Source organism: Hyperolius riggenbachi, chromosome 10 (genome assembly GCF_040937935.1).
Source record: "Hyperolius riggenbachi isolate aHypRig1 chromosome 10, aHypRig1.pri, whole genome shotgun sequence".
Lineage (NCBI taxonomy): Eukaryota > Metazoa > Chordata > Amphibia > Anura > Hyperoliidae > Hyperolius > Hyperolius riggenbachi.
Genome location: NC_090655.1, coordinates 273,201,603 through 273,226,222, shown reverse-complemented (window position 1 = coordinate 273,226,222; position 24,620 = coordinate 273,201,603). Strand labels below are relative to the sequence as shown.

At 44.2% G+C, this 24,620-nt stretch overlaps 1 protein-coding gene across 1 annotated transcript in view; it reads left to right on the top strand.

The window, feature by feature from the left end:
• LOC137537206 (zinc finger protein 91-like) overlaps nt 1-24,620 on the top strand; it is a 69,785-nt gene that overhangs the window by 11,782 nt on the left and 33,383 nt on the right. The window contains exons 2-4 of the mRNA XM_068259312.1: nt 3,747-4,463; nt 10,959-12,002; nt 15,951-16,112. Of these exons, the coding sequence (XP_068115413.1) occupies nt 3,803-4,463; nt 10,959-12,002; nt 15,951-16,112 (1,867 nt within the window). The 5' untranslated portion in view covers nt 3,747-3,802. The remainder of the gene's footprint in view (nt 1-3,746; nt 4,464-10,958; nt 12,003-15,950; nt 16,113-24,620) is intronic.

The window sequence follows — 24,620 nt, the reverse complement described above, 5'->3', positions numbered from 1 at the left end:
TTCTGCCACACATAGCGTTTTGCCTTTTGACCAAAAAGTTCCATTTTGGTCTCATCAAACCAGAGCACCTTCTTCCACATGGTTGCTGTGTCCCCCACATGGCTTGTGGCAAACTGCAAACGGGACTTCTTATGCTTTCTGTTAACAATGCCTTTCTTCTTGCCACTCTTCCATAAAGGCCAACTTTGTGCAGTGCATGACTAATAGTTGTCCTATGGACAGATTCCCCCACCTGAGCTGTAGATCTCTGCAGCTCGTCCAGAGTCACCATGGGCCTCTTGACTGCATTTCTGATCAGCGCTCTCCTTGTTCGGCCTGTGAGTTTAGGTGGATGGCCTTGTCTTGTTAGGTTTACAGTTGTGCCATACTCCTTCCATTTCTGAATGATCGCTTGAACAGTGCTCCGTGGGATGTTCAAGGCTTTGGAAATTTTTTTGTAGCCTAAGCCTGTTTTAAATTTCTCAATAACTTTATTCCTGACCTGTCTGGTGTGTTCTTTGGACTTCACTGTGTTGTTGCTCCCAATATTCTCTTAGACAACCTCTGAGGCCCTCACAGAGCAGCTGTATTTGTACTGACATTAGATTACACACAGGTGCACTCTATTTAGTCATTAGCACCCATCAGGCAATGTATATGGGCAACTGACTGCACTCAGACAGAAGGGGGCTGAATAATTACGCACACCCCACTTTGCAGTTATTTATTTGTAAAAAATGTTTGGAATCGTGTATGATTTTCGTTCCACTTCTCACGTGTACTCCACTTTGTATTGGTCTTTCATGTGGAATACCAATAAAATTGATTCATGTTTGTGGTAGTAATATGACAAAATGTGGAAAACTTCAAGGGGGCTGAATACTTTTGCAACCAACTGTTTGTCTATGTATGCATTGTGTAGTTCATGTATCATAGTCTAGGGCCAATTAAGGGGGGGAGGGGGGCAATTAACTTATGTGTTAATACTGGCTGGGATTTGAACCAGGGACCCAGCGCTGCAAGGTGAGAATACTAACCACTAAGCCACTGTGCTGCTCCAAATTGGCTCCACTCAGCTTGGGGACAAGTCATTTCTCAAATTTGGACTCTTGCGGTAAATGAATTTAGGCCTAGCAGGCAACATTTTCCTAAGATCATTATCAGACATACAGTGGGATTCGAAAGTTTGAGCAACCTTGTTAAAAGTAACCTTAACTCAAAAAAAAAAAACCCCATGAGTTTTACTTACCTGGGGCATCTACCCGCCCCCTGCAGCCATCCTGTGCCCTCGCAGTCATGGCTCCTCTGGTCCCCCACTGCCAGCTAGTTTTGTTTTTGCCGACTGGGAGTCGGCTGGCCATCATGCGTACCTTTTTGCGCATTCCCGCTGGTGCAGGAGGCTTTTGCGGACATCAACAAGTACATTTTTACGCGTAAAAATGTACTTGTTGATGTCCGCAATAGCTTCCTGCGCCAGCGGGAATGTGTAAAAAGGTACGCATGGCGGCCAGCCGACTCCCAGTCGGCAAAAACGAAACTAGTGGGCAGCGGGGGACCAGAGGAACCATGAGTGACTGCGAGGGCACAGGATGGCTGCAGGGGGCGGGTAGATGCCCCAGGTAAGTAAAACTCATGGGGTTTTGTTAGAGTTAAGGTTCCCTTTAATCTTCATGATTTTCCTGTATAAATCATTGGTTGTTATGATAAAAAATGTCAGTTAAATATATCATATAGGAGACACACACAGTGATATTTGAGAAGTGAGATGAAGTTTATTGGTTTTACATAAAGTGTGCAATAATTGTTTAAATAAAATTAGTCAGGTGCATAAATTTGGGCACTGTTGTCTTTTTATTGATTCCAAAACCTTTAGAACTAATTATTGGAACTCAAATTGACTTGGTAAGCTCAGTGACCCCTGACCTACATACACAGGTGAATCCAATTATGAGAAGAGTATTTAAGGGGGTCAAGTGTGAGTGTCCCTCCTCTTTTAATTTTAACTGAAGAGTAGCAACATGGGGGTCTCAAAACAACTCTTAAATTACCTGAAGACAAAGATTTTTCACCGTCATGGTTTAGGGGAAGGATACAGAAAGCTATCTCAGATTTCAGCTGTCTGTTTCCACAGTTAGGAACATATTGAGGAAAGACCAAAGGCTCAGTTCAAGTTAAGACTCGAAGTGGCAGACCAAGAAAATCTCAGATAGACAGAAGCGACGAATGGTGGGAACAGTCAGTCAACCCACAGACCAGTACCAAAGACCAACAACATCATCTTGCTGCAGATGGAGTCACTGTGCATCATTCAACCATTTGGCATACTTTACAAAAGGAGATGCTGTATGCGAGAGTGATGCAGAGGAAGCCTTTTCTCCGCCCACAGCACAAACAGACCCACTTGAGGTATGCTAAAGCACATGTGGACAAGCCAGCTTCATTTTGGAATAACGTGCTGCGGACTGATGAAACTAAAATTGAGTTATTTGGGCATAACAAGGGGCGTTATGCATGGAGGAAAAACAACACAGCATTCCAAGAAAAACACCTGCTACCTACAGTAAAATATGGGGGTGGTTCCATCATGCTGTGGGGCTGTGTGGCCAGTGCAGGGACTGGGAATCTTGTCAAAGTTGAAGGACGCATGGATTCCACTCAGTATCAGCAGATTCTGGAGACCAATGTCCAGGAATCAGTGACAAAGCTGAATCTGCACCAGGGCTGGATCTTTCAATAAGACAATGACCCTAAACACTGCTCAAAATCCACTAAGGCATTAATGCAGAGGAACAAGTACAACGTTCTGGAATGGTCGTCTCAGTCCCCAGACCTGAATATAATTGAAAATCTGCGGTATGAGTTAAAGAGAGCTTCTGTCCATGCTCAGAAGCCATCAAACCTGAATGAACTAGAGATGTTTTGTAAAGAGGAATGATCCGAAATACCTTCAACCGAATCCAGACTCTCATTGGAACCTACAAGAAGTGTTCGGAGGCTGTATTTTCTGTAAAAGGAGAATCTTCTAAATATTAATTTCATTTCTTTTGTGTGGTGCCCAAATTTATGCACCTGCTTAATTTTGTTTAAACAATTATTGCACACTTTCTGTAAATCCAATAAACTTAATTTCACTTCTCAAATATCACTGTGTGTGTCTCCTATATGATATATTTCACTGATATTTTTTATCGTAACAACCAGCGATTTATACGGGAAAATCATGATGATTAACAAGGTTGCCCAAACTTTCGCATCCCACTGTAAGTCTGTCCCAATTTTTACAGGAAATCCTCTGGAGAGAACCGTACTTGCAATTATAGTTAGAAATAAATGCCAAATTATGCAGTTCACCATGACTACCATCACCATGACTACCATCACCATGAATCATATTATCTCTATCCATTTCACACATCTTATTCCATTCACTCTGTAAAGAAGGTTCCCGTATCCCTTTTCCGTAAATCTTTCAACCAACACCTTTGATTGTGAATCAAAATCAAAAACATTAGTGCAATTTCTGTCAATCCTCATGAATTGTCCCCTCGGGACATTTTTAATCCCCTGAGAATGGTCACCACTCTCCGCAGAGGAGGAGAGAAGCAGCAGATGATGAGCAAGGCACACTGGAGGAGAGGACTGTGGCACTGAATGTGCAGGAGACCACAGCTTATGGGATATTATCACCCCCTAGCAAATTATGTTCTTTTCTGTGCTCAGATTATTACTGCTAATATCTTACAGCTATAATCTGTTATCCTTTTCAGAACTGAGAGCTGAGCTCAAAGAACAAGAGAAGATTGTGAGGAGTGATCAGCATTCTATGGAGGAGAGTGACATGCGGACAATTAAAGAGGAAGAAGAAGATACGTATGTGATGGGCGATCAGCAGTCTATGGAGGAGGGTGACATGATGGGGACAAGTAAAGAAGTAGAAGAAGAGACATATGTGAGGAGTGATCAGCAGTCTATGGAGGAGGGTGACATGATGAGGACTAGTAAAGAGAAAGAAGAAGAGACGTATGTGAGGAGTGATCAGCAGTCTATGGAGGAGGGTGACATGATGAGGACAATTAAAGAGGAAGAAGAAGAGACGTATGTGAGGAGTGATCAGCAGTCTATGGAGGAGGGAGACATGATGGGGACAATTAAAGAGGAAGAAGAAGAGACGTATGTGAGGAGTGATCGGCTGTCTATGGAGGAGGGTGACATGATGAGGACAAGTAAAGAGGAAGAAGAAGAGACGTATGTGAGGAGTGATCAGCAGTCTTTGGAGGAGGGCGACATGATCAGGATAATTAAAGTGGAAGAAGAAGAGACGTATGTGAGGAGTGATCAGAAGTCTACAGAGATGGGTGACACGATGGGGACAAGTAAAGAGGAAGACATAGAGATGTATGTGAGGAGTGATCAGCAGTCTATGGAGGAGGGTGACATAATGGGGACAAGTAAAGAGGAAGACATTATTACAAGGATGAGCATTGGTGAGTGATAAATATTACATATTTAAAATACTTATTAAGTTCACCTAGTAATATGTCCTGGCTGGGCACAGTATAGGTCATATGATGCCAATACATGGGGGTGGGGCTGTAAGAATGTCAGTAATATTTGGGGGGTACTGAAGTGACAAGTAGCTATAATATCCTTCTAGTAAACAACTATGCCAAATACAATTATGCTAAACAAGTATTCCTATTTACAAGAGCCGGAAGCTGCCCCCATACTGCATGGATTCCAGGCAGGGAGTGAATAGTGAAATGACAGATCTGACAAGGGTGGTGATTACCACAGCACACAGTGGGGGAACTGGTGTCATTTGGGGCATCTCTGCCTGATAAAAGTGTGGCTCACATCAACAGCAACACAAATGTGAGCAGTAATATGGAAGCCATGTGTATACTGGCTGCACAGCTACTATAATAATGTATTATGTCAGGACTGTCAGTAACCATGCAAATAATTCCCTCATTTCTCTGACAATCCAGACACACATCCAGAAACACTGAGGTATAAAACATCAGCAGCTTATTCATGTTATAGAATCCTACAGAACAGCTGGGAGGAGTTTGTTGTGTTTGGCTGTGTTGGTGTCAGCCAGATGCCCAACAGAGACTCTGACCAGGAGGGAGAGAGACCCTCATAGCTGCAATAACCAGCAATGTGTACAGATCGCTGCACAAATCACTAGAGCTGCCCAACAGAGACTCTGACCAGGAGGGAGTGACACCCTCATAGCTGCAATAACTAGCAATGTGTACAGATCACTGCACAAATCACTAGAGCTGCCCAACAGAGACTCTGACCAGGAGGGAGTGACACCCTCATAGCTGCAATAACCAGCATTGTGTACAGATCGCTGCAAAAATCACTAGAGCTGCCCAACAGAGACTCTGACCAGGAGGGAGTGACACCCTCATAGCTGCAATAACCAGCAGTGTGTACAGATTGCTGCACAAATCACTACAGCTGCCCAACAGAGACTCTGACCAGGAGGGAGTGACACCCTCATAGCTGCAATAACCAGCAGTGTGTACAGATTGCTGCACAAATCACTAGAGCTGCCCAACAGAGACTCTGACCAGGAGGGAGTGACACCCTCATAGCTGCAATAACCAGCAGTGTGTACAGATTGCTGCACAAATCACTAGATCTGCCCAACAGAGACTCTGACCAGGAGGGAGTGACACCCTCATAGCTGCAATAACCAGCAGTGTGTACTGATCGCTGCAAAAATCACTAGAGCTGCCCAACAGAGACTCTGACCAGGAGGGAGTGACACCCTCATAGCTGCAATAACCAGCAGTGTGTACAGATCGCTGCACAAATCACTAGAGCTGCCCAACAGAGACTCTGACCAGGAGGGAGTGACACCCTCATAGCTGCAATAACCAGCAGTGTGTACAGATCACTGCACAGATCACTAGAGCCGCCCAACAGAGACTCTGACCAGGAGGGAGTGACGCCCTCATAGCTGTAATAACCAGCAGTGTACAAAGATCACTGCACAAATCACTAGAGCTGCCCAACAGAGACTCTGACCAGGAGGGAGTGACACCCTCATAGCTGCAATAACCAGCAGTGTGTACAGATCGCTGCACAAATCACTAGAGCTGCCCAACAGAGACTCTGACCAGGAGGGAGTGACGCCCTCATAGCTGCAATAACCAGCAGTGTGTACAGATCGCTGCACAAATCACTAGAGCTGCCCAACAGAGACTCTGACCAGGAGGGAGTGACACCCTCATAGCTGCAATAACCAGCAGTGTGTACAGATCACTGCACAGATCACTAGAGCCGCCCAACAGAGACTCTGACCAGGAGGGAGTGACGCCCTCATAGCTGCAATAACCAGCAGTGTGTACAGATCGCTGCACAAATCACTAGAGCTGCCCAACAGAGACTCTGACCAGGAGGGAGTGACACCCTCATAGCTGCAATAACCAGCAGTGTGTACAGATCGCTGCACAAATCACTAGAGCTGCCTAACAGAGACTCTGACCAGGAGGGAGTGACACCCTCATAGCTGCAATAACCAGCAGTGTGTACAGATCGTACTAGAGCCCCCCAATGAATTGCTATCCTCTTCAGGATGAGGCAAACTTACAGTATATACAGCCTGGAATTAGCCAATGGATGCAGCTGTAGCTGATCTTAATTGTTCCGGTTCCAGTCTGGAGAAACATGACAAGCTCACATGTCTCAGTTTGGGAAAATGATCATGCTGTTCAGGACAATTATTATTATTTTTTTTCCTTGTTGAACGTGATAGATGGATAGATGCCTTTTTTTTTAACTAAACACAACTATGTAACTATGCGAGTTGCATCACTTTACATTTATCTATATTAAATCTCCCCTCTGTCTGTCCATATGGCCACACTATATGGCTACAGTATGTACAGTGTGATGTGATGTGTGTGTATGTACAATGTGTATGTGTATGTACAGTGTGATGTGTGTGTATGTACAATGTGTATGTGAATGTACAGTGTGTGTGTGTGTGTATGTACAGTGTGTATGTGTATGTACAGTGTGATGTGTGTGTATGTACAGTGTGATGTGTGTGTATGTACAGTGTGTGGTGTGGTGTACAGTGCCAAGCACACAAATTACTATGCTGTGTTGATTTTCTTCCTTCTCTGCCTGAAGAAGATAAAGACAACCATCAGAAAAATAATGGTATGGGAAATGTACCCAGAGATGAAATATGGAGGCATAGACATGATAGAAATAGTAGCCTGTTACCCCTTCATGTGATTGCAAGGTGTAGTATCGGCCCTGTGATGCAGCAGGTTGTGGGAGTGGCCATGTTGGGTAGTGCAGTGGAAGTTGTCACTACATCCTGCTATGTGCAGAGAAGTGGAGCACTACTTGTGAAGGGGTAATTATGTCTTTGCTTGCATATTATGATACCCTGTGGAGCGATGGTGGTTTAGAAGCTGTACAGAGAATAGATCAGCAGTGCTGTCATAAGAGAGCAGTGTGTGACAGGAAGATGGCAGTGAGGAGGCGGAGTGAGCTGGAGGCTACATTTCTCCCATAAGGCAGTGCCGTGCCATGGCAGTCCTTCCAATTCGCAATTTCAGTGTTTGCCATAGGCACTATATTACCCAGATACGCCCCTGTGTGTATGTAGTGTCTGTGTATGTACAATGTGCGGGTGTATGTACAGTGTGATATGTGTATGTGCAGTGTGTATGTACAGTGTGTGTGTGTGTGTGTGTGTATGTACAGTGTGTATGTACAGTGTGTGTGTGTGTGTGTGTGTATGTACAGTGTGTATGTACAGTGTGTGTGTGTACAGTGTGATGTGTGTATGTACAGTGTGCGGGTGTATGTACAATGTGTATGTGTGTATGTACAGTGTGTATGTACAGTGTGTATGTACAGTGTGTGTGTGTATGTACAGTGTGTATGTACAGTGTGTGTGTGTACAGTGTGATGTGTGTATGTACAGTGTGCGGGTGTATGTACAATGTGTATGTGTATGTACAGTGTGTGTGTATGTACAGTGTGTGTGTGTGTATGTACAGTGTGTGTGTGTACAGTGTGATGTGTGTATGTACAGTGTGCGGGTGTATGTACAATGTGTATGTGTATGTACAATGTGTGTGTGTGTACAGTGTGTGTGTGTGTGTGTGTGTGTGTGTGTGTGTGTACAGTGTGATATGTGTGTATGTATAGTGTGTGTGTGTACAGTGTGATGTGTGTGTATGTACAGTGTGCGGGTGTATGTACAGTGTGTGTGTGTGTGTACAGTGTGATGTGTGTATGTACAGTGTGATGTGTGTATGTACAGTGTGCGGGTGTATGTACAGTGTGTGTGTGTGTGTACAGTGTGATGTGTGTATGTACAGTGTGCGGGTGTATGTACAATGTGTATGTGTATGTACAGTGTGTGTGTGTGTGTGTACAGTGTGTGTGTGTATGTACAGTGTGTGTGTGTATGTACAGTGTGTGTGTGTGTGTGTACAGTGTGCGGGTGTATGTACAGTGTGATGTGTGTGTATGTACAGTGTGTGTGTGTACAGTGTGTGTGTATGTACAGTGTGCGGGTGTATGTACAGTGTGTATGTGTATGTACAGTGTGATGTGTGTGTATGTACAGTGTGTGTGTGTGTATGTACAGTGTGTATGTGTATGTACAGTGTGATGTGTGTGTATGTACAGTGTGATGTGTGTGTATGTACAGTGTGTGGTGTACAGTGCTAAGCACACAAATTACTATGCTGTGTTGATTTTCTTTCTTCTCTGCCTGAAGAAGATAAAGACAACCATCAGAAAAATAATTCTATGGGAAATGTACCCAGAGATGAAATATGGAGGCATAGACATGATAGAAATAGTAGCCTGTTACCCCTTCATGTGATTGCAAGGTGTAGTATCGGCCCTACGATGCAGCAGGTTGTGGGAGTGGCCATGTTGGGTAGTGTAGTGGAAGTTGTCACTACATCCTGCTATGTGCAGAGAAGTGGAGCACTACTTGTGAAGGGGTAATTATGTCTTTGCTTGCATATTATGATACCCTGTGGAGCGATGGTGGTTTAGAAGCTGTACAGAGAATAGATCAGCAGTGCTGTCATAAGAGAGCAGTGTGTGACAGGAAGATGGCAGTGAGGAGGCGGAGTGAGCTGGAGGCTACATTTCTCCCATAAAGCAGTGCAGTGCCAGGGCAGTCCTTCCAACAGGGGGCGTGGCTTAACCTCATTTTCAGCCAACAGCGAGGCGGTGAGAAAAGTAACCTTTTATATTCTAATTACTGTCGAAAATCCTTTTTTTTTTTTTTTTTTTTTTTAACACAGTTTGACAGCTTTTTATACCTTGACTGTAAAGTCTCTGCAATATTCAGCAGTGATACTGGCAGTTTTTCTCCATTCGGGACCCAGCTGGACTGTAGCATTCCACATTGATAAGGAATTACATACAGCCATAAAATACGTTCCTGGCAGAGGGCTGGGCTTCTGAGGGCAGGGGATAGGTAAAAAAGGTCAATAGTTCATATATTTTAGCACTCTGAGACACGGGACAGCGTGTTTTATTGACCTTACCTGAGACAAAACAATACATCTACTTTTTTAAGTTATTGAACCTAGCATAGAACTGTTGGATATCTAAAAGTCATATTAGGAGTAGGAGGAGAGATATAATATTTTATCTTTAAGCATAAATAGACAGCTCTCCGCTTCTGGGATGTACATTAGCTGTTCACCCCCACAGGAGTTCCACTCACCCCGCCTGTTTGACCACTGCGAGATTGGTCAAAGATCACTCAATGTCCTGTTTCCTACTGCAAGGTGGCAGCTTTCCAGTCCTTTTTCCTCCTATGATGATCCAGATACAGCCACTCCTGTATATGGGTAACTCAGAGAAGAGAGAATTCTCGCATAGCGTAATTCCGTAAAAATGAATGACACTTTATTAAAAGTTTGCACTCACAAGCTCGTGCAGGTTGACAGCACTCAGAGTTTACCGGCCCCCCCCCCCCCCATGCCTCTCCGGATAGGCTCGTTGCCACGTCTCTCCCTCCCGCTCGTCTAGGTGCCGATCGCTCCGTGAGTTGTAACACTTCCTGGACGTCCTTTGGCTCCACCCGACGCGTTTCGTCACTGCGCGTGACTCATCAGGGGCGTTTTATCGCATTAGTTTATTTTCATTTAAGTTTCACTTTATGGCAATATGGCGTCACTAGTACTGCTTCTTCTCTGTAGGATATTTACTCCCTATTTCCACCCTTAGAGGGGGTGCTTCCTGCATTTGTTCTATGACATACCTTGGGGACCCTCATGCATTGAGCATTGCTGGAGTGTTACACATGTCAGTGCCCTCTAGGGATAGTAATAGGAAGTATTAAATCCCAAGAGAAGAAGCAGCACTGATTTTACATATAGACGCCATGTGGCCACCAGGCCTTACTGACTACTTGGATCTGTCTTCCTTTCTACACCCTTACCATAAAACACACTGCTGACTATTCCAGCCAGATTCTCTGCTCTGCATGGCCTGACCTATATTCATCATGGGATGTTATGTTAGTGGCTTGTATAATTAGCTGCTGCAGCAGGACTTGTAATTCCATTAGGAATAGCGGCCGTGTTGTTTGGCCTCGCTCTCCCTGATCTCCCCACACTGTAATCTTGGATTGCAGGTTACTATTACAGTAAAGCACTTTATCCAACTAGAGCAGATATAGCCCCGCCCCCTTGTCATAGCCTCTGAAGAAGCGCTTGTGCGTGAAACTGCCGTCAGGCTCCCAGCAACCAGCACCCACCATTATCCCCCCCGCACCGGTACGTGTTTAGTCTCTTCTTATGGACTGTGAGGTGATGATGTAACACACAGCCTACTTGTCTGCACATTGCCAAATAAAGGAAGTTGTACAGCAATGCCGACCATCCTCTTTCCTTTCATCCCTAATGATAATTGTTCCTCCCCTCAGAATTCTCTAACAGGAAGTGATGATGTTTCTCTATTTGCAGGGCGGAGTCCCGGCATCAGGAACCTCTCAGAGACCCGTCTCTCTGTATCCACAGACTGTACAACGGATGATGATGTCACTGGACAAGAGTCTCCTGCAGATATCACAGTTACCCCAAATATTCCTCCAGACTCCCCTCACCTCTCTAACCCCGAGGGGCCTCATACCCAGCACAGCTCTCCCCCTGCTGAAGGGTCTCATTCCTGTTCCACATGTGGGAAATGTTATGCATGGAAATCAAGTCTTGTCATACATGAGAGATCTCACACTGGTGAGAAGCCATATTCATGTGCTGAGTGTGGGAAATGTTTTGGGCATAAAGTAAATCTTCATAAACATGAAAGAACTCACACTGGTGAGAAGCCCTATTCATGTGCCGAGTGTGGGAAAAGTTTTGCACAGAAATCAAATCTGGTCAAACATGAAAGAACTCACACTAGTGAGAAGCCCTATTCATGTGCTGAGTGTGGGAAATGTTTTGGGCATAAATCACAGCTTCTCAGTCATGAGAGATCTCACACTGGTGAGAAGCCCTATTCATGTGCTGAGTGTGGGAAATGTTTTGGGCATAAATCACAGCTTGTCAGTCATGAGAGATCTCACACTGGTGAGAAGCCCTATTCATGCGCTGAGTGTGGGCAATGTTTTGCACGTAAAGGAAATCTTGTCACACATGAGAGATCTCACACGGGTGAGAAGCCCTATTCATGTTTTGAATGTGGGAATTTTTTTCGCCGGAAATCACATCTTGTCAGTCATGTGAGATCTCACACTGGTGAGAAGCCCTATTCATGTGCTGAGTGTGGGAAATGTTTTTCCCAGAATACACATCTTGTCAGACATGAGAGATCTCACACTGGTGAGAAGCCCTATTCATGTGCTGAGTGTGGGAAATGTTTTAGGCAAAGAAAAAGTCTTTCCAGTCATAAGAGATCTCACACTGGTGAAAAGCCCTATTCATGTGCTGAGTGTGGGAAATGTTTTGGTAGTAAATCATACCTTGTTGTACATGAGAGATCTCATACTGGTGTGAAGCCCTTATCGTGCTGACTGGGGGAAATATTTTAGGCATAAATCACACTGGGCTATAAGTGTTTTTTTTACAAAGCTCTCTTATTTCTTGCAATGTGCACAAGGAAGTTTATTTACACAGAATCCTGAGGACTCTTTCCTGCTACTCTAAAGCATTAAATTCCCTGAGCTGAGGTGACATAATGAGGTAGACACGGGTATAAATAGTACCCAGCCTAAGCTGTGTTTTTACCATTGTAATGCCGGTACACACAATACAATTTCCCTTCAGATAGATGGGTCGAATAGATAATTTCCAACAGATCCGATCTGATTTCCAATTGTTTTTCCGATCGATTTTGTATAGAAGTGATCAGAAAATTAATAACAAAAATGATTGGAGATCAGATCGGATCTGTTGGAAAATATTTATTCTGCCCATCTATCTAAAGAGAAATTGTATAGCGGACCTGAACTCAGAACTTCCTCTCTGCTCTCTGATCAGATTACAACTTGTGATTAGACACAAATGAGGGGAATTAAGCAGGCTAAATTCTCTAAATACATACAGGGTGCATTTCTCTATGTATTACTTCAGTCCTGTGCAAGAGTTCATGTCCACTTTAAGGGTTAATAAATCAGCTGCTTTATCTGTGGGAATGAGTCAGTATCTGCAGTCTAATGCAGCCATGGTTCTCCTGAAGAGTACATAAAAGCCAAAACACTTCTATCTGGCTAAACAAACACTTCTAGCATCAAGAGAATGCTGAAAGAGAAGTATTTGTTTTTCTTTGGAGCTGAATAAACCAGATTTTTGTGTCACTGTCGCTGCTGTTTATAATTTAGAATGTAACTTGTTCAAATGGAAACAAAAATGTGAATCTCCAGGAAAGTTCTATATAACATTGTTATTTACCTGCTGTGAGCTGCAGATGTGGGGATATTAGAAGCTCCCATTCATCCAGACTGAACCGAGGAAAGGAAATTTCCCTCTCTCTGTATCTCTGTGTCTTTGTTTTATACAGTATTCAGGACACATGAAGAGAATTGAGCTGAATGTACAAAGTCCAGTAAGATAATAAGAGAGGGAATTATCTTCCAGCAATGTTAAGGTGCGTACACACTTCTGATTTTATGTCCGATTGTCGCTCAGACCGGATGTTTGAACGACTTGTCGTTCAGATTCGTTCAGAATCTTTGTACACACAGATGACAAAACATCTGAAATGCTAATTACAGCTAATTTCAATGTCGTTAGACTGGTCTATGGACTGGATAGAACAATGGACCAGATCAAAAGACTGATCAGATGACTGTTGTTTGAATGTCTATTAGTGTCAAAGTAATAGACTTTCAAACAACAAGTCATTTGCACACATGTACGGACCTGACCGTCATTTGAACGACAGTTAGTCCACGGATCCGCCGAGCGTATCAGTCACAACTGCTGCTATCAGTCTAACGATCGAACGTACACATGTCCAACTGTTGTTCAAATGACTGGTTTGAACGACAATTCATTCAGAAATATCAGACACGTGTACGTACCTTTAAGCTGGACACACACAGGACTGGTATTCAGAGAGATTAGATCACTGCGACTGTGATGGGGTCTTCTGGGGGAGGGGGGTGTCCACTCCACACAGCCTTGCTGCAATTCCGTCCCTGGCCACTGGGAGTGCCCGGAACGCCTTCCTCACTACAGTATACACAAAGTAACAAAGTGAATTGCTTGGAGTTTCCCTACACAATACAATCTAGATTGCAAGGCTAACCAATACATTTCCAATCCTGTCATGAGAAATTTGCTATGCTGCCACCAGCTCTCTTTTTGACGAGGAGTGAGAGGCCTCCTAAACTTACCGATTCCTGTAAGAGAGAGGTCACTGCAACAACCTAACTATAAATATCACAATACAGCAATCTGGTAACGTCTGTACAGAAGGCAGGACTCTTTACTGGGCTATTCAGAACACAGGCAACACCGACATGGATTAACCATTCATTGCATAATAAAATGCATAAAAATACTGTATTGTCAAAAACATCTAACAATGATCAGAGAGTTGCACAGCAATATACTCTGTACAGCGCTGCAGAAGATGTTGGCGCTATATAAATATTAAATACTAATAATAGCAAAATACAAGGAATTAGAAATAAGAAGATAACGGATGCTGAGACAGTGGGCTTGATTCACTAAACCGTGATAACTCAAATATCACACCTTATCAAATATATCACACCTTATCAAAGTTAACATGCCTTATCAGAGTAGCATAGCGAGCGCTATGAACTTATGCCTGCTAATTGGCAATGGCTCTCATCCTGCCCTGAGCCCCTGCGGGTTCGTAGCGCTTGCTGTGCTACTCTGATAAGGCATGTTATCTTTGATAAGGTGTGATATCTTTGATAAGGTGTCATAATTGAGCGGTTTAGTGAATCAAGCCCAGTGTGTGAAATGACCATGCATCTGCTGAGTTAGTAAAGTCCAAAGTTCTGGAAAATCCTTGTACATTCCAGCAATATTGTGAAATACTCCAGCCATATTATCAGCGGTCCATGCTGATATTTGATGGTGTTGATCAGCCAGGCAAAGGACTGACAAAGGACATTATTGGGTCTGCAGCACAAGGTCTGCTGGGGTGGAGATGCTAAACCAGATCCACCCCCCTCATTAGGGAAGAAAGAGAAATGAAATACATGGAGATGTCATATCTCTCTGGCAACACATCTGACAATGGATCTGATAGCAGTAAGCATCACCAATGCTTACCCTTTGGCAACAAACATGAATACTTTTATCTATAGGGCCCTTGAACTGATCTTGCACTATAACTGTTTTTCCTTCAATGGTGTTTTTTACAGACAGACCAGGGGCACAACGATGGGGGCAGCATGTGCTCTGGCATACGCCTGTCCTTCATCTGGGACATTGGGAACATCAGGAACTGTACAAGCAGACAGAGGCGCCAAAAGGATAAAATATTATAAAACGGCTAAAATGATAGGAGGCAGAGGTGAAGTTACCTCCTCCAAGCAGACACACGCGAGTGTTGTGTATATTCAAAACAACAAAAATGTATTTATATACTCCAGAAAGTGCAACGCGTTTTGCAAGCATCTCCAGCTTCATCAGGCAATAGAAACAGAGCATAAAACTCAAATAGGTCTGGGGCAAAGCTCAGCGTATTTGCTCCATTTCTATTGCCTGATGAAGCGGGAGATGCCTGCGAAACGCGTTGCACTTTCTGGAGTATATAAATACATTTTTGTTGTTTTGAATACACACAACACTCATGTGTCTGCTTGGAGGAGGTAAGTCCACCTCTGCCTCCTCTCATTTTAAACGTTTTAGAATATTTTATCCTTTCGGCGCCTCTGTCGCGTTAAACAGTTCCTGAGTCCACCCTTGGTGGAGGGGTGTTGCCCCGTATTTCCGATCTATAGAGAGCGACTTCTTAATCCTGAGTGGGGACAGGTCTAATCTCTTCACCAGCTGATATATTGGTTACCTGGACGGTAACCCATGTTTGTGAGTATATCTGCATACTTACCTTACATATCCATTCTACCAGTACATACTACACTATATTGGGCTCTCAGTGTCTCTATTCTGTGTTCCATTGGGAACATCAGGAAGCTCATGATCCGGGGTATCGAGCGCATGCCGCCCTGTGGATACGCTTTATAGATGACGTGCTCCTGGTCTGGACTGGGTCAGAAAGTGACCTCACTGAATTTGTGAATCGATTGATTAGTAATAATAGAAATATAAAGCTTACATGCTCAGTGAGTGATAGATCAATAACTTTCTTGGACCTTCAGTTAAACACTGAAGAGGATCACATAGTTATCTATACTTCTCATAATCCCACAGCGGGCAACAGTCTGCTGCATGCATCCAGCCAGCATCCCCGCTCATTCATCAGGAGAATCCCTTATGGGCAATTTCTTCGCCTTTGTCACCATTGCTCTACAGATGTTCTCTTCCAGAAGGAGCCACGTGCAATGTACGGATGGTTTCGGGAGAGGGGTTATTCACACAGGACCCTGCGTAGGGCTTTAAGGAGAGTCTGGAATCAAGAGAGAAATAAGTATGAAAGGAATCACCACCGGGAGACTTGGGCGCAGGATACAGCCGGTATGGCTTATCCTGCTGCTGCACAAGTTCCCGGCGATGTTAAATACTATTCCCCCTCCAGGCCGCCATGGATATTGGGGAATGAAATAATTCAGCTTACAGCAATTGCTGGAGGCCGAATTATAGTGTTATATAAGTAACTTCAGCTCCGTCTTCTGACGGTGCTAAAGTTACTCCCTGTGCGCCGCTATAGCTGTAATTCCTATTACTGCCTGTGGTGGCGGCGGCTGCTCCCAAATCTCCTGCGCTGGAATGGAAGTGTTCAGAGATAAATTCTCTGTTGAAGTCTAAAGAACATGATGGAATTGCCGCTATTGAGGGAGGGGACAGGGTGGTCAGAGTGGAGATGTGGAAAGAGACGGACAGCTAGTTCATGTGATCTCTAGGTTTGGATCCCATTGGGAGAAATTTATTACAAAAAAAAAATCGGAGTATCCTTACTGCATCTCGAGACATTTGTGAGATAGTTGGGCCGAAGCCTTTACTGACGGCTAGACGAGCACCTAACTGAAGGATAAATTGGTACATATGTGAAGAATACATCTACATGGTTAGACAAACATATTTCTGTTGGTGCCTTCAGATGTGGGAGATGTAAATGATGTCCCTATATTGATAGACATGAAAACAAAATCTATAGAAACAGCTCATGTTTTTAAAATGAGGTGCCATATTAATTGCCAGACTGAGAGAGTTGTCTATATGATACTGTTATGATCATGTCTGCAGCGTTTACTGCTGGCTGCAGTGGTATTGTAACCCAAGCAGTTCTGATGTCATTACATACATTTTCTTGCATAGTTTGGTTTGCACTTAAACTAGTTGCTGATTCCATCTGCAGTCGCTCTGAAGTTAATGACAGTTTAATATGCTTTTGTGTAAACAAACATTGTCTGCTGCAATGGAGGGGCAATCCCTTTCCTGCAGGCTGCATATCATTGTCTGCCTTTTCCTGCTGTCAGCCTGTGATTAATTACCATTCACTTGTGTGGGAATCTGCAGGTCTGCTCCCATTGGATGACCTCAGTATAAAGAACTGCTTCCTGCAATGCTTGATGGGCTACCATAGTCTCAGATTCAGTCTGTTACTCTGCTCGTGCCCCACCTCGTTCCTGGTCCGTGTGGACTGCGCTGACTCCTGCGAAGGGGTCAGCGAGTCCTCCTAGTTCTGCTCTTGTTCTAGAAGTTGTTACTTTGCTTGTCTTGTGTCATATATTGGTTCATCGCCAATATATACGCATACTTGCACGTTTATTATTTTCCTTGTATTCGTGTTACGTTGATACATCAGTGTCGCTGATATATACGTACACGAACTGTTTATATCCTGTGTTCCGTTAGTCAGCGTTCCAGCACGCTGAGCTAGTTATCCTGTTCCTGGTCCTGTTTGTGGATTGCATTCATCTCTGCGAAGAGATAGCGAATCCTTCTGAGTCCTGTTCCCTGTATTACTCCAGTCTTAGTCAGAGTTCCTGCTTATGTCATATATCGGTTCATTGCCGATATATACATATGTTAGTCAGACGTTACAAATAGTTTCATTGATAGCTGTAATTGTAATACGCTAGGAAATCATACTTATTGTATATTTATCTGTGTTACGTTCATCTATCTTGATCCTGCTATTTCCTGGCTATCCTGTCCTGTCTTTGTGAGGCACGCCATTGCTGCAAACGCATTGGCTACCTCATTCCAGTCTGTTTTATTGTGGACGCTTGCTGTCCACTAGTAGTGGCTAGTTAAGCAAGCGTTCATTCTGTCTACCTGTCCTGATCTCCTCAGTCCTGGTTTATGCGCTCAGCGCTACTTTGCGCTGAGACGTTATTACGAAAGTGTTGTTTGTGGCTGTTCGGATCTGCACCGGCTCTGTGCACCACAATCTCCTATTGGAGTCAGTCCTCTCCTCCACTAAACTGGGGATATCCTGATCCCTTGTGCTGGTGTGTGTACCTCCTTCACGTCAGCTTATGTGTTGCATGCTGACTGTGGAGATTACACCTCCAAGCTTAACATTATGGTAGCCCCATTACCAATCCCCATTGTGGGGGGGGGGTTCCCAGCAAAAATGACACTGTTTGTTATGGTTCCTGTTCCTTTAAGAAATTTGAGAAACTCAATTCTGAAACAGAAAATGAGTTTTTTTCTGAATGTACCAGGTTCCTGGCCAATCCCGAGCTCCAGGCTACTCCTGTTTCAACGTGGGCCCCCCAGTTAATTTATGTTTTATTTAAGGGAAGATTGTTTCAGTGGGCCTACGATGTCTTGGATCATACCAATTTAAAAGAGAGACCACTGGAATTTCTAGCGTTTGTGATCCATAACTGGCTGCGCAAAACCGATTTGCCTAGCCCTTTTGATAAGCTCCTGGCAGCTTGTCAATCAGCTGCTCCTTCTACTGCCTACAAAAATAATCAGCAAGCAGATAATTGTTCTGATAACTTTTCTTCTGCTAAGGCAGCAGGGTCTAAAGCCAAACGTAAACGCTCCAAAAGAAAAGCGTTACAATCAGCGAAGTCGTTGCCCTTGGCGACTGCGCATCAGATCTGTAATGAGACTCCGCCAGTAGCAGATAATGAAATTCAGTCACCATTCAGGGGAGTCAAATGGACCTATGAAACTACTAATGAACTTTCATTGCTAGCCAGGGAAAATAAAAGTTCTTGTTTAAATGAATTATCTGAATATGATTATGAAGATATATTACAGAGTATTGAACAGATCAATTTATTCGTGCAGCAAGGGAAATTTGCATACACTACAGTTCAACACTTGCTACAGGTATTGGAGATCCTTAGGAATAAGAAATCGGCCAATCACCTGCTAAATAACCCAATGTATGTTTCTGCCACTAACACATTTGCAAACTATGATCAGCCGGAATGCTCAGCTGTTAAATATGCATGGGATGCTCCATTTGAGAAAGGAGAGATGCAAGTTCATTTTGTCAGTTTTACAGTGCAAAAAGTGAATTAGTATTGAATGCATGCATTAAGTCTGCCTATAACCTAATAAAAACTGGTGTGTGTGGGTATGACCTTGTGGCTCCATTGATCGATGTGTGGAAAATGATTTTGGACGATTTTTATGCGATTCAATCAGTTGATACCAGGGAAGACACACTGTCAATTGGAGACTGTCCCACTTCTCCAGTTACTGAGTCCCTGCCATGTCTTGTGAATGTTCCTGTAACTCCACCCTGTACCATGGATAACTCAGTGTTACTTCCCAGTAAAACAGAAGCCACTGATACTTTCTTAACTTTGCCCTGCACAAATTTCTCATCAGAGAATCCAGAGGTCCTGCTGACTTCTGAGTCCAGCCTAGCCAGTACTCATGAGTCTTTGTTCAGTGAAACAGACACCAGAAAAATCTTGCCTGTCTCTGCAAACACTTCTGCAGAAATTACCTGTGTTAATAAAGTTCAACTCCTGTCTGATCCAGCAGATGCCAATAGATGCACTACATCAGTTTCCGAGTCCCAGCAATCCTGTCCAGAAACCTCAGAACCCCAGCATCTGAATTTTCCAATTTCACAATTGAATGGTGATTTAGATGCGCAAACATTGTGTTTTGATCTTCCTGTTTCTACACCTCGCTCTAGCTTCGTGAATGACTCAGAGCGTCTGCTATGTGAATCCGAAATCGCAGAGTTATTGCCGTGTTCAGAAAATGTTCCAGTGAATTTGCCCTGTACCATGAATTGTGCAGTAGATCTCTCCAATGAAACTCAGGTCACAGAATCATTATGCTGTCCAGCAGGTGCTTCCATGGTTTTGCCCTGCAATATGGACTGTTCAGTGATCCTGTCCAGTGAAGCTGTGGTCACAGAGTCTTATGCTTCACCCAGTACTTTGGATACTTCAAACCCTCTAGCAGAGGAGTCTGAGGCACTGCTTACCTCAGTTGGTGTTGCAGTAATATTCACTTGTCTAGCAGCTGTTTTGGAATTACAGTCTGCTCTAATAAAACTTGATGAATTTCTGCCCAGCGAAGCAGAAGCCATTGAAATATTGTCCTCGTCAGCAAGTGTGTTAGATACCTTGCCCTGTACACAGTCTGATTTAACCAATGTTGTTGAGTCCCTCTCCAGTGTTGTAACAGCCGAGGAACTCCAGCCCTGTCCTCTGAATGTTTCAAAAGTCTTGCCCTGTAACATGGATAATTCTGACTCGCTGGAAAAAATAATAGAAATCTCAGAATTTCAGTCCGGGTTAATGAGTGTTTCTGAAACCCAGCCCTGTATCCTGGAAAATTCTGGTTCTCTGGCCGGTGTGGCAGAAGTTCCAGAGTCCCCTTTCTGTCCAGTGAGTTACTCAGTTTTGCCTAGTTCAGTGGGGATTGCTGCACTACTGACTTGTTTTGCAACCCTTCATGAGCTCCAATCCAGTGTATTTGATGAGTCTCTGTCTAGTCCAGAAGAAGTTATGGGAACCCTGTCTAGTTCGGTGCATACATCAGAAGATTTGTCCTGTCTTGTAAATGCCCCTGAACATGATTTGTTAATAACCTTGCTGGAATCAGAGACATCTAAGTCTGATCCTGCATTTTTTAGTGAGAATCCAGTAACTGTGAAGTCTAGTCATGATGATTTTTTTTTGCCCAGTCCTGGTTTCGGTCCTACCTTGACTGACTTTCAGGTTCGCAGTTCCTTGACATGCCCAGAAGTCTCTCTTGTGCCGGTGTGCCCAGATGTGCTTCGTATGCCAGAGTGCCCAGATGTGTCTGTGTTAGCGTGCTCACACGCTTCCCTAGTGGAGACATGTTCTGATGTTGCCGGTTGGCCTGCATGCCCGGAGATGGTTCTGGTCCCTAAAAACCCTGATCTTGATGTTTGTCCTTGTGACCCTGACTCTAGAGTTGCCCTGGGTTCCATAGGGGTTCTTGATGGTTCTCCATGTGAGCCTAAGGGGCGTTCTGACCTGTGGGGATCTCTTTGGAGCTTCCAAGTGTTCTGAGAGATCTCTGAGGAAACTTGTCCTGGTACCTTGGACTGGTTCAACGGTGGGTTTTGTGTTGGTAGGGACAGTTCCGGTGGGCATTGCAAAGGCTTTGGCGTTTTTGGACAGTCCCGGGAAGGCGGTGGGTATCGCTCAGAGAGTTTCTGGGGGCTTTTTTCTGGAAGTCGTGGTTCTGATGGGTATCACACTGAGGCTTGTAGTGCTGACGGGCATGGTTCTGTAGGTTCTGGTTCTGATGGGTCCAGTCTTGTGGGGACTGATTCTGGAATTTGGTCTTGCCGGGCTGTCCCGGTCATCATGAATTATCAGTCAGATTGTTTTGTTAGGAATTTCAGTTTTGAAAAGCGTCTGGTATCCGCTTTTAAGGAGGGGGGGTAATGTTATGATCATGTCTGCAGCGTTTACTGCTGGCTGCAGTGGTATTGTAACCCAAGCAGTTCTGATGTCATTACATACATTTTCTTGCATAGTTTGGTTTGCACTTAAACTAGTTGCTGATTCCATCTGCAGTCGCTCTGAAGTTAATGACAGTTTAATATGCTTTTGTGTAAACAAACATTGTCTGCTGCAATGGAGGGGCAATCCCTTTCCTGCAGGCTGCATATCATTGTCTGCCTTTTCCTGCTGTCAGCCTGTGATTAATTACCATTCACTTGTGTGGGAATCTGCAGGTCTGCTCCCATTGGATGACCTCAGTATAAAGAACTGCTTCCTGCAATGCTTGATGGGCTACCATAGTCTCAGATTCAGTCTGTTACTCTGCTCGTGCCCCACCTCGTTCCTGGTCCATGTGGACTGCGCTGACTCCTGCGAAGGGGTCAGCGAGTCCTCCTAGTTCTGCTCTTGTTCTAGAAGTTGTTACTTTGCTTGTCTTGTGTCATATATTGGTTCATCGCCAATATATACGCATACTTGCACGTTTATTATTTTCCTTGTATTCGTGTTACGTTGATACATCAGTGTCGCTGATATATACGTACACGAACTGTTTATATCCTGTGTTCCGTTAGTCAGCGTTCCAGCACGCTGAGCTAGTTATCCTGTTCCTGGTCCTGTTTGTGGATTGCATTCATCTCTGCGAAGAGATAGCGAATCCTTCTGAGTCCTGTTCCCTGTATTACTCCAGTCTTAGTCAGAGTTCCTGCTTATGTCATATATCGGTTCATTGCCGATATATACATATGTTAGTCAGACGTTACAAATAGTTTAATTGATAGCTGTAATTGTAATACGCTAGGAAATCATACTTATTGTATATTTATCTGTGTTACGTTCATCTATCTTGATCCTGCTATTTCCTGGCTATCCTGTCCTGTCTTTGTGAGGCACGCCATTGCTGCAAACGCATTGGCAACCTCATTCCAGTCTGTTTTATTGTGGACGCTTGCTGTCACTAAGTAGTGGCTAGTTAAGCAAGCGTTCATTCTGTCTACCTGTCCTGATCTCCTCAGTCCTGGTTTATGCGCTCAGCGCTACTTTGCGCTGAGACGTTATTACGAAAGTGTTGTTTGTGGCTGTTCGGATCTGCACCAGCTCTGTGCGCCACAATCTCCTATTGGAGTCAGTCCTCTCCTCCACTAAACTGGGGATATCCTGATTCCTTGTGCTGGTGTGTGTACCTCCTTCACGTCAGCTTATGTGTTGCATGCTGACTGTGGAGATTACACCTCCAAGCTTAACAGATACAGAGTCCCTGTGGATTAAAATATATAGGCAAAACCAAAAGGATGTTATAGGACCGGGATTTGGAACATATAAGGAACATTGAAGATGGAAATATGGAAAGTTGACTTGCTGTCCATTATGCAGATTCCCATGGTGGGGATCCTGGGGCCACTGCAGTAAAGGGAATATACAAGCTGTCCATCTCTGCAAGACTATGATGACTTATTGTATTGTAAGGAGGCCATGTGGATTTACAGGCTAAACACTTTGCGTCCACACGGCCTAATAAAGAACTAGACTTGCGCGCATGAATGCGTACTCCTTGTAATACCCGTTTCCATTATTTTAAGTTCATCCCCCTCACAGAGGCTTTAAAAGCTGGAATTGCCTTGTTCGTATTAATATTTTGGCATGAAACTTTATGTGGATCCTTCAACCTATACTGGGGAATCCTATACCTACTAAGTATACTGGGGCAACTATTCCTGCTACCTATACTGTGGGCATCTATACTTACTACCTATATTAGGGCACCTATACCTGCTACCTATACCGGGGCACCTATTCCTGGCTACCTATACTGGTGGCACCTATTCCTGGCTACCCATTTTGGCTACATCTATTCTAGGCTACCTGTACTGGCGGCACCTATTCTAGGCTACCTAAACTGGCTGCACCTATAAATGGCTACCTGTACTGGCCACACCTATTCCAGGCTACCTATACTGGCTGCACGTATACCTGGCTACCTGTACTGGCCGCACCGATTCCAGGCTACCTATACTGGCTGCACGTATACCTGGCTCCCTGTATTGGCAAAGAAGCTGATATGATTCCTGGTGGTCAATAACGCCTCAAGTTTCCAAATGAGAGAGACCAGGAGCCCAACGGTGCAGTAACGTCTGTACAGATTTATGTAAACGGTGTAAGTATTATGCTCACAAGGGTGGGTTGCAGTTCTTGCAAGCACCATATGCACCTATGGGAAAATAACCATTCCTGCTCGGTATCCCAGGTCTGCTCAGCAGGTTTTGGTTGGTCGCACTCCTTGGATATATTGGAAACACCGGCGTTTGCAATATTGGCCTGGAAGGGTTATGGCTCAACTAAAAACACTGTAAGAGGTGCCCTATATATCTGGTGAAAACTATATATATCTGGAAGATTCCTGTAATAGGTGCTCCAGTACAGGTAGCCAAATATAGGTGCAGCCAGCACAGGTAGCCAGATATAGGTGCTCCAGTACAGGTAGCCAGATATAGCTGCAGCCAGTACAGGTAGCCAGATATAGGTGCAGCCAGTACAGTTAGCCAGATATACAGTAAGTGCCGCCAGTACAGGTAGCCAGATATAGGTGAAGCCAGTACAGGTAGCCAGATATAGGTGCAGCCAGCACAGGTAGCCAGATTTAGGTGCAGCCAGTACAGGTAGCAAGGTATAGATGCTGCCAATACAGGTAAACTAAAAACAAACTTCTGGCTTCCATATATATATTCAGATTCACACTGAAGGCATCCAAACTATGAATTAACATATGTGGAAGTATAGTACAGAACCAAAAAGTGTGAAACAACTGAAAATATGTCATATTCTAGGTTATTCAAAGTAGCCACCTTTTGCTTTGATTACTGCTTTGCACACTCTTGGCATTCTCTTGATGAGCTTCCAGAGGTAGTCACCTGAATTGGTCTTCCAACAGTCTTGGAGTTCCCAGAGATGCTTAGCACTTGTTGGCCCTTTTGCCTTCACTCTGCAGTCCAGCTCACCCCAAACTATCTCGATTGGGTTCAGGTCTGGTGACTGTGGAGGTCAGGTCATCTAGCACAGCACCCCATCACTCTCCTTTCTGGTCAAATAGCCCTTACACAGCGTGGAGGTGTGTTTG